Source organism: Salvelinus namaycush, chromosome 5, assembly GCF_016432855.1.
Source record: "Salvelinus namaycush isolate Seneca chromosome 5, SaNama_1.0, whole genome shotgun sequence".
Lineage (NCBI taxonomy): Eukaryota > Metazoa > Chordata > Actinopteri > Salmoniformes > Salmonidae > Salvelinus > Salvelinus namaycush.
The window spans coordinates 71,139,449-71,156,240 of NC_052311.1; the positions used below are offsets into that span (position 1 = coordinate 71,139,449).

The window sequence follows — 16,792 nt, forward strand, 5'->3', positions numbered from 1 at the left end:
GAGGGGATAGAGAGAGAGATGGAGGGGATAGAGAGAGGGATAGAGGGAATAGAGAGAGGGATGGAGGGAATAGAGAGAGGGATGGAGGGAATAGAGAGAGGGATGGAGGGGATAGAGAGAGGGATAGAGGGGATAGAGAGAGGGATAGAGGGAAAGAGAGAGGGATGGAGGGAATAGAGAGAGGGATGGAGGGAATAGAGAGAGGGATGGAGGGAATAGAGAGAGGGATGGAGGGAAAGAGAGAGGGATGGAGGGAAAGAAAAAGAAAGGGGAATAGATAGATTGAGGGTGTGAGACAGTAATTAGGTCCTGCTTCCTACTGGCTCCTGTCAGTCTGGGTTGCTGCAACAACACAAACAGCTGGAATGTATTAAGGGATGTAAAACGGGCCTTTCTTCACACACATAAAACACACACACACACACACACACACACACACACACACACACACACACACACACACACACACACACACACACACACACACACACACACACACACACACACACACACACACACACACACACACACACATAAAACACACACATACATAAAACCCACACACACACACACACATAAAACACACACACATAAAACATGCCAATATAGTTGTGTGAGTGGTAGAGTGTTATAGAAGTATACAGTATAGTGTTGTGTATTTGAATGTGTTTGTGTGTTACAGAAATGTGTGTGTATGTGTTTGTGCGTGACAGAAATGTGTGTATGTGTTTGTGTGTGACATAAATGTGTGTGTATGTGTTTGTGTGTGATAGAAATGTGTGTATGTGTTTGTGTGTGACATAAATGTGTGTGTATGTGTTTGTGTGTAGAATGTGTCCCTCCACACGTCTATAGTGTTTTGGTTGCTCAATGTGTCACGCGTGTGAGAGCGTACGTGCATTACACACATACACAGCTTTCTCCAGAAGTGATAAGCAAAGAGCAAGAGAAAGAGAGAGTGAAGGAGAAAGGCAGAGTGAGATAAGAGTGAACATTTCCCTTATCTTACTCAAATCATATTTCTTGTATTGATGTCCAAGGTCCAGGGCTGTCAGACAGAGAGGGGACTTTGAGTCAGGAGTTGGAGATGTGTTTGTACAATAAGAAGTTGATATCAGACTTTGAGTGGTAATAATAACAGCCTATAATGTCTTTATCTTAGCAGTAGCTGTTAAAATATGTTTATGCTCAGAGAAACAGTAACCAGTTAATACGAGTCTATATCCCAAAAGACCTGACGGCAGTTTGTTAAAGTGAATTCTTTGTCCTCAAACCTCAGGAATGAATGCAATCACACATGCATGTACACACACACACACACACACACACACACACACACACACACACACACACACACACACACACACACACACACACACACACACACACACACACACACACACACACACACACACACACACACACACACACACACACACACACACACACACACACACCAATGAAAACATGTAGAAGTTCTTATCCGGTGGTTGAGTGGGCCTACAGGGCCAAACCATAGAAAGCGGGAATGATTCATTGACGACTTGGCCATTCATATGATCCCTGTGGAAACATCCATTCAGCCTGGAAAAAAAGGATGTTTTCAATATATTTTGTTGGTGAGAAAGGAAATACAAGACCTAGAGGATCTAGTATGTATTGTCTGTTGTGTTCCCTTGGATACAGATACAGTAAATCATGGACAGGACTAGCTTTTGTTTAGACACAGGTGCATGCACACGCACACACACACTTTCTTTGGTTGCCCACAAAAGAGAGAGAGAGAGAGGCCAATGCCACATTGCCCCAGAGAGACATGGATACCAGCACAGCTCACAGAGAGACATGGATACCAGCACAGCTCACAGAGAGACATGGATACCAGCACAGCTCACAGAGAGACATGGATACCAGCACAGCTCACAGAGAGACATGGACACCAGCACAGCTCACAGAGAGACATGGATACCAGCACAGCTCACAGAGAGACATGGATACCAGCACAGCTCACAGAGAGACATGGACACCAGCACAGCTCACAGAGAGACATGGACACCAGCACAGCTCACAGAGAGACATGGATACCAGCACAGCTCACAGAGAGGCATGGATACCAGCACAGCTCACAGAGAGACATGGATACCAGCACAGCTCACAGAGAGCCATGGATACCAGCACAGCTCACAGAGAGACATGGATACCAGCAGAACTCACAGAGAGACATGGATACCAGGACAGCTCACAGGGAGACATGGATACCAGCACAGCTCACAGAGAGACATGGACACCAGCAGAGCTCACAGAGAGGCATGGATACCAGCACAGCTCACAGAGAGACATGGACACCAGCACAGCTCACAGAGAGACATGGACACCAGCAGAGCTCACAGAGAGGCATGGATACCAGCACAGCTCACAGAGAGACATGGACACCAGCAGAGCTCACAGAGAGACATGGACACCAGCAGAGCTCACAGAGAGACATGGATACCAGCACAGCTCACAGAGAGGCATGTTGTTGTATGGCGCGAGAGGAAGAAAGAGAAATAGGGAGGGTAGAATGTCGACTACATGTAGACTACATCTCATCCACACCTCCTCTACAACAGTAATGGGACTTCACCTCATCCACCCCTCCTCCACCACAGTAATGGGACTTCACCTCATCCACCCCTCCTCCACCACAGTAATGGGACTTCACCTCATCCACCCATCCTTTACCACAGTAATGGGACTTCACCTCATCCACCCCTCCTCCACCACAGTAATGGGACTTCACCTCATCCACCCATCCTTTACCACAGTAATGGGACTTCACCTCATCCACCCATCCTTTACCACAGTAATGGGACTTCACCTCATCCACCCTCCTCCACCACAGTAATGGGACAACACCTCATCCACCCCTCCTCTACCACAGTAATGGGACAACACCTCATCCACCCCTCCTCTACCACAGTAATGGAACTTCATCTCATCCACCCTTCCTCACTCCTCCTCTAACACAGTAATGGGACTACACCTCATCCACCCCTCCTCTACCACAGTAATGGGACCACACCTCATCCACCCTTCCTCACTCCTCCTCTAACACAGTAATGGGACTACACCTCATCCACCCCTCCTCACTCCTCCTCTAACACAGTAATGGGAAAACACCTCATCCACCACTCCTCTACCACAGTAATGGGACCACACCTCATCCAACCCTCCTCACTCCTCCTCTACCACAGTAATGGGACCACACCTCATCCACCCCTCCTCACTCCTCATCTACCACAGTAATGGGACTACACCTCATCCACCCCTCCTCACTCCTCCTCTACCACAGTAGTGGGACTACACCTCATCCACTCCTCCTCTACCACAGTAATGGGACTACACCTCATCCACTCCTCCTCACTCCTCCTCTACCACAGTAATGGGACCACACCTCATCCAACCCTCCTCACTCCTCCTCTAACACAGTAATGGGACTACACCTCATCCACCTCTCCTCTACCACAGTAATGGGACTACACCTCATCCACACCTCCTCTACCACAGTAATGGGAGCACACCTCATCCACCACAGTAATGGGACCACACCTCATCCACCACTCCTCTACCACAGTAATGGGACTACACCTCATCCACCCCTCCTCTACCACAGTAATGGGACTTCACCTCATCCACCCATCCTTTACCACAGTAATGGGACTTCACCTCATCCACCCCTCCTCTACCACAGTAATGGGACTACACCTCATCCACCCCTCCTCTACCACAGTAATGGGACTTCACCTCATCCACCCATCCTTTACCACAGTAATGGGACCACACCTCATCCACCCCTCCTCCACCACAGTAATGGGACTACACCTCATCCACACCTCCACCACAGTAATGGGACTACACCTCATCCACACCTCCTCTACCACAGTAATGGGACCACACCTCATCCACCCCTCCTCAAACACAGTAATGGGACTTCACGTCATCCACCCCTCCTCACTCCTCCTCTAACACAGTAATGGGACTACACCTCATCCACCCCTCCTCTACCACAGTAATGGGACTACACCTCATCAACCCCTCCTCTACCACAGTAATGGGACTACACCTCATCCACCCATCCTCTACCACAGTAATGGGACCACACCTCATCAACCCCTCCTCACTCCTCCTCTACCACAGTACTGGGACTACACCTCATCCACCCCACCTCACTCCTCCTCTAACACAGTAATGGGACTACACCTCATCCACCCCACCTCACTCCTCCTCTAACACAGTAATGGGACTACACCTCATCCACCCCACCTCACTCCTCCTCTACCACAGTACTGGGACTACACCTCATCAACCCCTCCTCACTCCTCCTCTAACACAGTAATGGGACTACACCTCATCCACTCCTCCTCTACCACAGTAATGGGACTACACCTCATCCACCCCTCCTCTACAACAGTAATGTGACTACACTTCATTCACCCCTCCTCACTCCTCCTCTACCACAGTAGTGGGACTACACCTCATCCACCCCTCCTCTACCACAGTAGTGGGACCACACCTCATCCACCCCTCCTCTACCACAGTAGTGGGACCACACCTCATCCACCTCTCCTCTACAACAGTAATGGGACCACACCTCATCCACCCCTCCTCTACAACAGTAGTGGGACCACACCTCATCCACCTCTCCTCTAACACAGTAATGGGAAAACACCTCATCCACCACTCCTCTACCACAGTAATGGGACCACACCTCATCCACCCCTCCTCACTCCTCCTCTACCACAGTAATGGGACCACACCTCATCCACCCCTCCTCACTCCTCCTCTACCACAGTAATGGGACTACACCTCATCCACCCCTCCTCACTCCTCCTCTACCACAGTAGTGGGACTACACCTCATCCACCTCTCCTCTACCACAGTAATGGGACTACACCTCATCCACACCTCTTCCACCACAGTAATGGGACTACACCTCATCCACACCTCCTCTACCACAGTAATGGGACCACACTTCATCCACCACAGTAATGGGACCACACCTCATCCACCCCTCCTCACTCATCCTCTAACACAGTAATGGGACTTCACCTCATCCACCCCTCCTAACTCCTCCTCTAACACAGTAATTGGACTACACCTCATCCACCCCTCCTCTACCACAGTAACGGGACTACACCTCATCCACCCCTCCTCTACCACAGTAATGGGACCACACCTGATCAACCCCTCCTCACTCCTCCTCTACCACAGTACTGGGACTACATCTCATCCACCCCGCCTCTACCGCAGTTTTGGACTATACCTCATCCACCTCTCCTCTACAACAGTAATGGGACCACACCTCATCCACCCCTCCTCTACCACAGTAATGGGACTACACCTCATCCACCCCTCCTCTACCACAGTAATGGGACTTCACCTCATCCACCCAACCTTTACCACAGTAATGGGACTTCACCTCATCCACCCCTCCTCCACCACAGTAATGGGACTACACCTCATCCACACCTCCACCACAGTAATGGGACTACACCTCATCCACACCTCCTCTATCACAGTAATGGGACCACACCTCATCCACCACAGTAATGGGACCACACCTCATCCACCCCTCCTCACTCCTCCTCTAACACAGTAATGGGACTACACCTCATCCACCCCTCCTCTACCACAGTAATGGGACTACACCTCATCAACCCCTCCTCACTCTTCCTCTACCACAGTAATGGGACTACACCTCATCCACCCCTCCTCTACCACAGTAATGGGACCACACCTCATCAACCCCTCCTCACTCCTCCTCTACCACAGTACTGGGACTACACCTCATCCACCCCGCCTCTACCGCAGTTTTGGACTATACCTCATCCACCCCTCCTCTACAACAGTAATGTGACTACACTTCATTCACCCCTCCTCACTCCTCCTCTACCACAGTAGTGGGACTACACCTCATCCACCCCTCCTCTACCACAGTAATGGGACATAACCTCATCCACCTCTCCTCTACAACAGTAATGGGACCACACCTCATCCACCCCTCCTCTACAACAGTAATGGGACCACACCTCATCCACCCCTCCTCTACCACAGTAATGGGACCACACCTCATCCACCCCTCCTCTACCACAGTAATGGGACAACACCTCATCCACCCCTCCTCTACAACAGTAATGGGACCACACCTCATCCACCCCTCCTCTACCACAGTAATGGGACAACACCTCATCCACCCCTCCTCTACCACAGTAATGGGACTACACCTCATCCACCCTTCCTCACTCCTCCTCTAACACAGTAATGGGACTACACCTCATCCACCCCTCCTCTACCACAGTAATGGGACCACACCTCATCCACCCCTCCTCACTCCTCCTCTAACACAGTAATGGGACTACACCTCATCCACCCCTCCTCACTCCTCCTCTAATACAGTAATGGGAAAACACCTCATCCACCACTCCTCTACCACAGTAATGGGACCACACCTCATCCAACCCTCCTCACTCCTCCTCTACCACAGTAATGGGACCACACCTCATCCACCCCTCCTCACTCCTCCTCTTCCACAGTAATGGGACTACACCTCATCCACCCCTCCTCACTCCTCCTCTACCACAGTAATGGGACCACACCTCATCCACCCCTCCTCACTCCTCCTCTAACACAGTAATGGGACTACACCTCACCCACCTCTCCTCTACCACAGTTATTGGACTACACCTCATCCCCCCTTCCTCACCGTAACGGCTGTCTTCCTTCTCCTCAGACGAGGAGGAGTAGTAAGGATCGGAGGACCAATGCTCAGCGTTGTACGTGTTCATGCTCTTTATTAAAACAATCGAACACTGAACCAAAACAATAAACGACACGTGAAATAACCAACCGAAACAGTTCCGTGTGGAACACACAGACACAGAAAATAAACACCCACGAAACACAGGTGGAAAAAGGCTACCTAAGTATGATTCTCAATCAGAGACAACTAACGACACCTGCCTCTGATTGAGAATCATACCAGGCCAAACGCAACAACCAACATAGAAAAACGAACATACCGCCGACCTTGGACTGGGGACCCTAATAAATGGCCCCACTGGACTAAGGGGCGCCTCTGGACTGAGGGGCGGCTCCGGACTGAAGGGCAGCTCCGGACTGAAGGGCAGCTCCGGACTGAGGGGCAGCTCCGGACTGAGGGGCAGCTCCGGACTGAGGGGCAGCTCCGGACTGAGGGGCACCTCTGGACTGAGGGGCAGCTCCGGACTGAGGGGCAGCTCCGGACTGAAGGGCAGCTCCGGACTGAAGGGCAGCTCCTGGCTGACGGACGGCTCTGGCAGCTCCTGGCTGACGGACGGCTCTGGCGGCTCCTGGCTGACGGACGGCTCTGGCGGCTCCTGGCTGACGGACGGCTCTGGCGGCTCCTGGCTGACGGACGGCTCTGGCGGCTCCTGGCTGACGGACGGCTCTGGCGGCTCCTGGCTGACGGACGGCTCTGGCGACTCCTGGCTGACGGACGGCTCAGGCGGCTCCTGACTGACGGGCGGCTCAGGCGGCTCAGGACAGACGAGCGGCTCAGGCGGCTCAGGACAGACGGGCGGCTCAGGCGGCTCAGGACAGGAGGGAGACTCAGGCGGCGCTGGACAGGAGGGAGACTCAGGCGGAGCTGGACAGACGGGAGCACCTGGAGGAAGGAAACGGAGAGACAGCCTGGTGCGTGGTGCTGCCACCGGAGGTCTGGTACGTGGAGTAGGCACCGGATAGACCGGACCGTGGAGGCTCACTGGAGATCTCGAGCACCGAGCCTGCCCAACCCTACCTGGCTGAATGCTCCCCGTAGCCAGGCCAGTGCGGCGAGGTGGAATAGCCTGCACTGGGCTGTGCTGGCGAACCGGGGACACCATGTGTAGGGCTGGTGCCTTGTACCCCGGCCCGAGGAGACGCACTGGAGACCAGATGCGCTGAGCCGGCTTCATGGCACCTGGCTCGATGCCAATTCTAGCCCGGCCAATACGAGGCGCTGCTATGTACCGCACCGGGCTCTGCCTGCGCACCGGGGACACTGTGCGCCTCACGGCATAACACGGTGCCTGCCCGGTCCCTCTCTCTCAGCGGTAAGCACGGGGAGTTGGCGCAGGTCTCCTACCTGACTTCGCCACACTCCCCGTGTGCCCCCCTCCAATACATTTTTGGGTCTGCCTCTCGGGCTTCCAGCCGCGCTGCCGCGCTGCCTCCTCATACCGCCGCCTCTCCGCTTTCGCTGCCTCCAGCTCAGCCTTGGGGCGGCGATATTCTCCAGCCTGTGCCCAGGGTCCTTCTCCGTCCAGAATCTCCTCCCAAGTCCAGGAGTCCTGCGATCGCTGCTGCTGCCCATTACCACGCTGCTTGGTCCTTTGTTGGTGGGTGTTTCTGTAACGGCTGTCTTCCTCCTCCTCAGACGAGGAGGAGTAGTAAGGATCGGAGGACCAATGCGCAGCGTGGTACGTGTTCATGCTCTTTATTGAAAAAATCGAACACTGAAACAAAACAATAAACGACACGTGAAATAACCAACCGAAACAGTTCCGTGTGGAACACACAGACACAGAAAATAAACACCCACGAAACACAGGTGGAAAAAGGCTACCTAAGTATGATTCTCAATCAGAGACAACTAACGACACCTGCCTCTGATTGAGAATCATACCAGGCCAAACGCAAAAACCAACATAGAAAAACGAACATAGATAACCCACCTAACTCACGCCCTGACCATACTAAAACAAAGAAATAACAAAAGAACTAAGGTCAGAACGTGACACTCACTTCTCCTCAACCACAGTAATGGGACCACACCTCATCCACCCCTCCTCACTCCTCCTCTACCACAGTAATGGGACCACACCTCATCCACCCCTCCTCACTCCTCCTCTTCCACAGTAATGGGACTACACCTCATCCACTCCTCCTCACTCCTCCTCTACCACAGTAATGGGACCACACCTCATCAACCCCTCCTCACTCCTCCTCAACCACAGTAATGGGACCACACCTCATCCACCATTCCTCACTCCTCCTCTACCACAGTAATGGGACTACACTTCATCCACCCCTCCTCACTCCTCCTCTACCACAGTAATGGGACTACACTTCATCCGCCCCTCCTCACCCCTCCTCTACCACAGTAATGGGACCACACCTCATCCACACCTACTCACCCCTCCTCTACCACAGTAATGGGACCACACTTCATCCACCACAGTAATGGGACCACACCTCATCCACCCCTCCTCACTCATCCTCTAACACAGTAATGGGACTTCACCTCATCCACCCCTCCTAACTCCTCCTCTAACACAGTAATTGGACTACACCTCATCCACCCCTCCTCTACCACAGTAATGGGACTACACCTCATCCACCCCTCCTCTACCACAGTAATGGGACCACACCTGATCAACCCCTCCTCACTCCTCCTCTACCACAGTACTGGGACTACATCTCATCCACCCCGCCTCTACCGCAGTTTTGGACTATACCTCATCCACCTCTCCTCTACAACAGTAATGGGACCACACCTCATCCACCCCTCCTCTACAACAGTAATGGGACCACACCTCATCCACCCCTCCTCTACCACAGTAATGGGACTACACCTCATCCACCCCTCCTCTACCACAGTAATGGGACTTCACCTCATCCACCCAACCTTTACCACAGTAATGGGACTTCACCTCATCCACCCCTCCTCCACCACAGTAATGGGACTACACCTCATCCACACCTCCACCACAGTAATGGGACTACACCTCATCCACACCTCCTCTATCACAGTAATGGGACCACACCTCATCCACCACAGTAATGGGACCACACCTCATCCACCCCTCCTCACTCCTCCTCTAACACAGTAATGGGACTACACCTCATCCACCCCTCCTCTACCACAGTAATGGGACTACACCTCATCAACCCCTCCTACTCTTCCTCTACCACAGTAATGGGACTAACCTCATCACCCTCCTCTACCACAGTAATGGGACCACACCTCATCAACCCCTCCTCACTCCTCCTCTACCACAGTACTGGGACTACACCTCATCCACCCCGCCTCTACCGCAGTTTTGGACTATAACTCATCCACCCTCCTCTACAACAGTAATGTGACTACACTTCATTACCCCTCCTCACTCTCCTCTTACCACAGTAGTTGGACTACACCTCATCCACCCCTCCTCTACCACAGTAATGGGACATAACCTCATCCACCTCTCCTTACAACAGTAATGGGACCCACCTCATCACCCCTCCTCTACAACAGTAATGGGACCACACCTCATCCACCCCTCCCTACCACAGTAATGGGACACACCTCATCCACCCCTCCTCTACCACAGTAATGGGACAACACCTCATCCACCCCTCCTCTACAACAGTAATGGGACCACACCTCATCCACCCCTCCTCTACCCCAGTAATGGGACAACACCTCATCCACCTCTCTACAGTAATGGGACTACACCTCATCCACCCTTCTCATCCTCTCTAACACAGTAATGGGACTACACCTCATCCACCCCTCCTCTACCCAGTAAGGACCACACCTCATCCACCCCTCCTCACTCCTCCTCTAACACAGTAATGGGACTACACCTCATCCACCCCTCTCACTCCTCCTTAATACAGTAATGGGAAAAACACTCATCACACTCCTTACACAGTAATGGACCACACCTCATCCAACCCTCCTCACTCCTCCTCTACCACAGTAATGGGACCAACCTCATCCACCCCTCCTCACTCCTCCTCTTCCACAGTAATGGGACTACCATCATCCACTCCTCCTCACTCCTCCTCTACCACAGAATGGGACCACACCTCATCCACCCCTCCTCACTCCCTCTAACACAGTAATGGACTACACCTCACCCACCTCTCCTCTACCACAGTTATTGGACTACACCTCATCCCCCCTTCCTCACCGTAACGGCTGTCTTCCTTCTCCTCAGACGAGGAGGAGTAGTAAGGATCGGGGACCAATGCTCAGCGTTGTACGTGTTCATGCTCTTTATTAAAACAACGAACACTGAACCAAAACAATAAACGACACGTGAAATAACCAACCGAAACAGTTCCGTGTGGAACACACAGACACAGAAAATAAACACCCACGAAACACAGGTGGAAAAAGGCTACCTAAGTATGATTCTCAATCAGAGACAACTAACGACACCTGCCTCTGATTGAGAATCATACCAGGCCAAACGCAACAACCAACATAGAAAAACGAACATACCGCCGACCTTGGACTGGGGACCCTAATAAATGGCCCCACTGGACTAAGGGGCGCCTCTGGACTGAGGGGCGGCTCCGGACTGAAGGGCAGCTCGGACTGAAGGGCAGCTCCGGACTGAGGGGCAGCTCCGGACTGAGGGGCAGCTCCGGACTGAGGGGCACCTCTGGACTGAGGGGCAGCTCCGGACTGAGGGGCAGCTCCGGACTGAAGGGCAGCTCCGGACTGAAGGGCAGCTCCTGGCTGACGGACGGCTCTGGCAGCTCCTGGCTGACGGACGGCTCTGGCGGCTCCTGGTGACGGACGGCTCTGGCGGCTCCTGGCTGACGGACGGCTTGGCGGCTCTGGCTGACGGACGGCTCTGGCGGCTCCTGCTGACGGACGGCTCTGGCGGCTCCCTGGCTGACGGACGGCTCTGGCGACTCCTGGCTGACGGAGGCTCAGGCGGCTCCTGACTGACGGGCGGCTCAGGCGGCTCAGGACAGACGAGCGGCTCAGGCGGCTCAGGACAGACGGGCGGCTCAGGCGGCTCAGGACAGGAGGGAGACTCAGGCGGCGCTGGACAGGAGGGAGACTCAGGCGGAGCTGGACAGACGGGAGCACCTGGAGGAAGGAAACGGAGAGACAGCCTGGTGCGTGGTGCTGCCACGGAGGTCTGGTACGTGGAGTAGGCACCGGATAGACGGACCGTGGAGGCTCACTGGAGTCTCGAGCACCGAGGCTGCCCAACCCTACCTGGCTGAATGCTCCCCGTAGCCAGGCCAGTGCGGCGAGGTGGAATAGCCTGCACTGGGCTGTGCTGGCGAACCGGGGACACCATGTGTAGGGCTGGTGCCTTGTACCCCGGCCCGAGGAGACGACATGGAGACCAGATGCGCTGAGCCGGCTTCATGGCACCTGGCTCGATGCCAATTCTAGCCCGGCCAATACGAGGGCTGCTATGTACCGCACCGGGCTCTGCCTGCGCACCGGGGACACTGTGCGCCTCACGGCATAACACGGTGCTGCCCGGTCCTCTCTCTCAGCGGTAAGCACGGGGAGTTGGCGCAGGTCTCCTACCTGACTTCGCCACACTCCGTGTGCCCCCCTCCAATACATTTTTGGGTCTGCCTCTCGGGCTTCCAGCCGCGCTGCCGCGCTGCCTCCCATACCGCCGCTCTCTTCGCTGCCTCCAGCTCAGCCTGGGGCGGCGATATTCTCCAGCCTGTGCCCAGGGTCTTCTCCGTCCAGAATCTCCTCCCAAGTCCAGGAGTCCTGCGATCGCTGCTGCTGCCCTTACCACGCTGCTTGGTCCTTTGTTGGTGGGTGTTTCTAACGGCTGTCTTCCTCCTCCTCAGACGAGGAGGAGTAGTAAGGATCGGAGGACCAATGCGCAGCGGGGTACGTGTTCATGCTCTTTATTGAAAAAATCGAACACTGAAACAAAACAATAAACGACACGTGAAATAAAACCGAAACAGTTCCGTGTGGAACACACAGACACAGAAAATAAACACCCACGAAACACAGGTGGAAAAAGGCTACTAAGTATGATTCTCAATCAGAGACAACTAACGACCCTGCCTCTGATTGAGAATCATACCAGGCCAAACGCAAAAACCAACATAGAAAAACGAACATAGATAACCACCTAACTCAGCCCTGACCATACTAAAACAAAGAAATAACAAAAGAACTAAGGTCAGAACGTGACACTCACTTCTCCTCAACCACAGTAATGGGACCACACCTCATCCACCCCTCCTCACTCCTCCTCTACCACAGTAATGGGACCACACCACACCACCCTCCTCACTCTCCTCTCCACAGTAATGGGATACACCTCATCCACTCCTCCTCACTCCTCCTCACCACAGTAATGGGACCACACTCATCTCAACCTCCTCCCCTCCTCCTCAACCACAGTAATGGGACAACACTCATCCACATTCCTCACTCTCCTCTACCACAGTAATGGGACTACCTTCATCACCCCTCCTCACTCCTCCTCTACACAGTAAGGGACACACTTCATCCGCCCCTCTCACCCTCCTCTACCACAGTAATGGGACCACACCTCATCCACACCTACTCACCCCTCCTCTACCACAGTAATGGGACCACACCTCATCCACCCCTCCTCACTCCTCCTCTACCACATGGGACCACACCTCATCAACCCCTCCTCACTCCTCCTCAACCACAGTAATGGGACTACATTTCATCCACCCCTCCTCACTCCTCCTCTACCACAGTAATGGGACTACACTTCATCCACCCCTCCTCACCCCCTCCTTACCACAGTAATGGGACACACCTCATCCACACCTACTCACCCTCCTCTACCACAGTAATGGGACCACACCATCCACCCCTCTCATCTCCTCTACCACAGTAATGGGACCCACACTCATCAATCCCCTCACTCCTCCTCAACCACAGTAATGGGACCACACCTCATCCACCCCTCCTCACTCCTCCTCTAACACGTAATGGGACTACACTTCATCCACCCCTCCTCACTCTCCTCACACAGTAATGGGACCACCTCATCCACCCCTCATCACTCCTCCTCTACCACAGTAATGGGACTACACTTCATCACCCCCTCCTCACTCTCCCTACCACAGTAATGGGACCACACCTCATCCACCCTCTCACTCCTCCTCTAACACAGTAATGGGACTACACCTATCCCCCCTCCTCACTCCTCCTCTACCACAGTAATGGGACTACACTTCATCCACCCCTCCTCACTCCTCCTCTACCACAGTAATGGGACTACACCTCATCCACCCCTCTACCACAGTAATGGGACCACACCTCATCAACCCTTCCTCACTCCTTCTCTTCCACAGTATTGGGACTACACCTCATCCACCCCTCCTCTACCACAGTAATGGGACTACACCTCATCCACCACTCCTCAATCCTCCTCTACCACAGTAATGGGACCACACCTATCCACCCTCCTCACCTCCTCTACCACAGTAATGGGACCACACCTCATCCACCCCTCCTCACTCCTCCTCTAACACAGTAATGGGACTACACTCCATCCACCACTCCTCAACCTCCTCACCACAGTAATGGAACCACACCTCATCCACCCTCCTCACGCCTCCTCTACCACAGTAAGGGACTACACTCTCCAACCCTCCTCACTCCTCCTCTACCACAGTAATGGGACACACTCATCACCCCCCTCACTTCTCCTGTACCACAGTAATGGGACTACACATCATCCACCCCTCCTCACTCCTCCTCTACCACAGTAATGGGACCACACCTCATCCCCCCTCCTCACTCCTCCTTTACCACAGTAATGGGACCACACCTCATCCATCCCTCCTCACTCCTCCTCTACCACAGTAGTGGGACAACACCTCATCCACCCCTCCTCACTCCTCCTCTACCACAGTAATGGGACTACACCTCATCTACCCTCCTCACTCCTCCTCTAAACAGTAATGGGACACAAACTCATTCACCACTCCTCTACCACAGTAATGGGACCACACCTCATCAAACCTTCCTCACTCCTTCTCTTCCACAGTATTGGGACTACACCTCATCCACCCCTCCTCTACCACAGTAATGAGACTACACCTCATCCACCCCTCCTCACTCCTCCTCTACCACAGTTATGGGACTACACCTCATCCACCCCTCCTCACTCCTCCTCTACCACAGTAATGGGACCACACCTCATCCACCCCTCCTCACTCCTCCTCTAACACAGTAATGGGACTACACCTCATCCACCACTCCTCAATCCTCCTCTACCACAGTAATGGAACCACACCTCATCCACCCCTCCTCACGCCTCCTCTACCACAGTAATGGGACTACACCTCGTCCAACCCTCCTCACTCCTCCTCTACCACAGTAATGGGACTACACCTCATCCACCCCTCCTCACTCCTCCTCTACCACAGTAATGGGACCACACCTCATCCCCCTCCTCACTCCTCCTTTACCACAGTAATGGGACCACACCTCATCCATCCCTCCTCACTCCTCCTCTACCACAGTAGTGGGACAACACCTCATCCACCCCTCCTCACTCCTCCTCTACCACAGTAATGGGACTACACCTCATCTACCCCTCCTCACTCCTCCTCTAACACAGTAATGGGACTACAACTCATTCACCACTCCTCTACCACAGTAATGGGACCACACCTCATCAAACCTTCCTCACTCCTTCTCTTCCACAGTATTGGGACTACACCTCATCCACCCCTCCTCTACCACAGTAATGAGACTACACCTCATCCACCCCTCCTCACTCCTCCTCTACACAGTTAGGGACTACACTCATCCACCCCTCCTCACTCCTCCTTACCACAGTAATGGGACCACACCTCATCACCCCTCCTCACTCCTCCTCTAACACGTAATGGGACTACACCTCATCCACCCCTCTCACTCCTCCTCTAACACAGTAATGGGACTAGACCTATCCACCCCTCCTCACTCCTCCTCTACCACAGTAATGGGACTACACCTCATCAACCCTCCTCACTCCTCCTCTACCACAGTAATGGGAATACACCTCATCCACCCCTCCTCACTTCTCCTCATACACAGTAATGGGATACAGTTCATCCACCCTCCTCACTTCTCCTCTACCACAGTAATGGGACTACAGTTCATCCACCCCTCCTCACTCCTCCTCTACCACAGTAGTGGGACAACACCTCATCCACCCCTCCTCACTCCTCCTCTACCACAGGCCTGCACACATGAATCCACAGGCTTGCTAAAGGTGCAATCTAGAACTTCTTTGCCCTGTGTAGAAATGGGATAAAATGCACAAAAATACAGCACAGTAAACACACGTCATCAATGGAAAACGTAGTCCAATGTAAGACAATCAGTGTACAGTACACTCTGAAATACCAAATGGTGTTTATTTACACTCTGAAATACCAAATGGTATTTATTTACATTCTGAAATACCAAAGGGTATTTATTTACACTCTGAAATACCAAATGGTATTTATTTACACTCTGAAATACCAAATGGTATTTATTTACACTCTGAAATACCAAATGGTATTTATTTACACTCTGAAATACCAAATGGTATTTATTTACACTCTGAAATACCAAATGGTATTTATTTACATTCTGAAATACCAAAGGGTATATATTTACACTCTGAAATACCAAATGGTATTTATTTACACTCTGAAATACCAAATGGTAGTTATTTACACTCTGAAATACCAAATGGTATTTATTTACACTCTGAAATACCAAATGGTAGGTTGGATCCTACTAGGTGCTAAACAATTCCTTCTGGGTCACATAGAAAGACTGGGATGAAACAATGCTTTGATCTGTTCTAGACTGTCACACAGACATTCACAAGCTATTAGATTGTTCATGGCACAAAAACAGTTTGGGAACAAATAGATTCTAGGTCACTGAAGATCAATCGTTTCTTTCTCCTCTCTATTCGCTGTCCTTCCTTTATTCTCATCCGTCCGTCCGTCCGGTGTTTACATTTCCCTCTGCTCCCTTTTATTGTTACAG

At 52.7% G+C, this 16,792-nt stretch overlaps 1 protein-coding gene across 1 annotated transcript in view; it reads left to right on the top strand.

Moving 5' to 3' along the window:
* Positions 1–1,816: 1,816 nt before the first annotated feature.
* The window catches only part of LOC120047334 (integrin alpha-10-like), a 78,737-nt gene continuing 63,761 nt past the window's right edge, over positions 1,817–16,792 (top strand). Inside the window, exon 1 of the mRNA XM_038992858.1 lies at positions 1,817–2,510. Coding sequence (XP_038848786.1) covers positions 1,817–2,510 — 694 coding nt within the window. The remainder of the gene's footprint in view (positions 2,511–16,792) is intronic.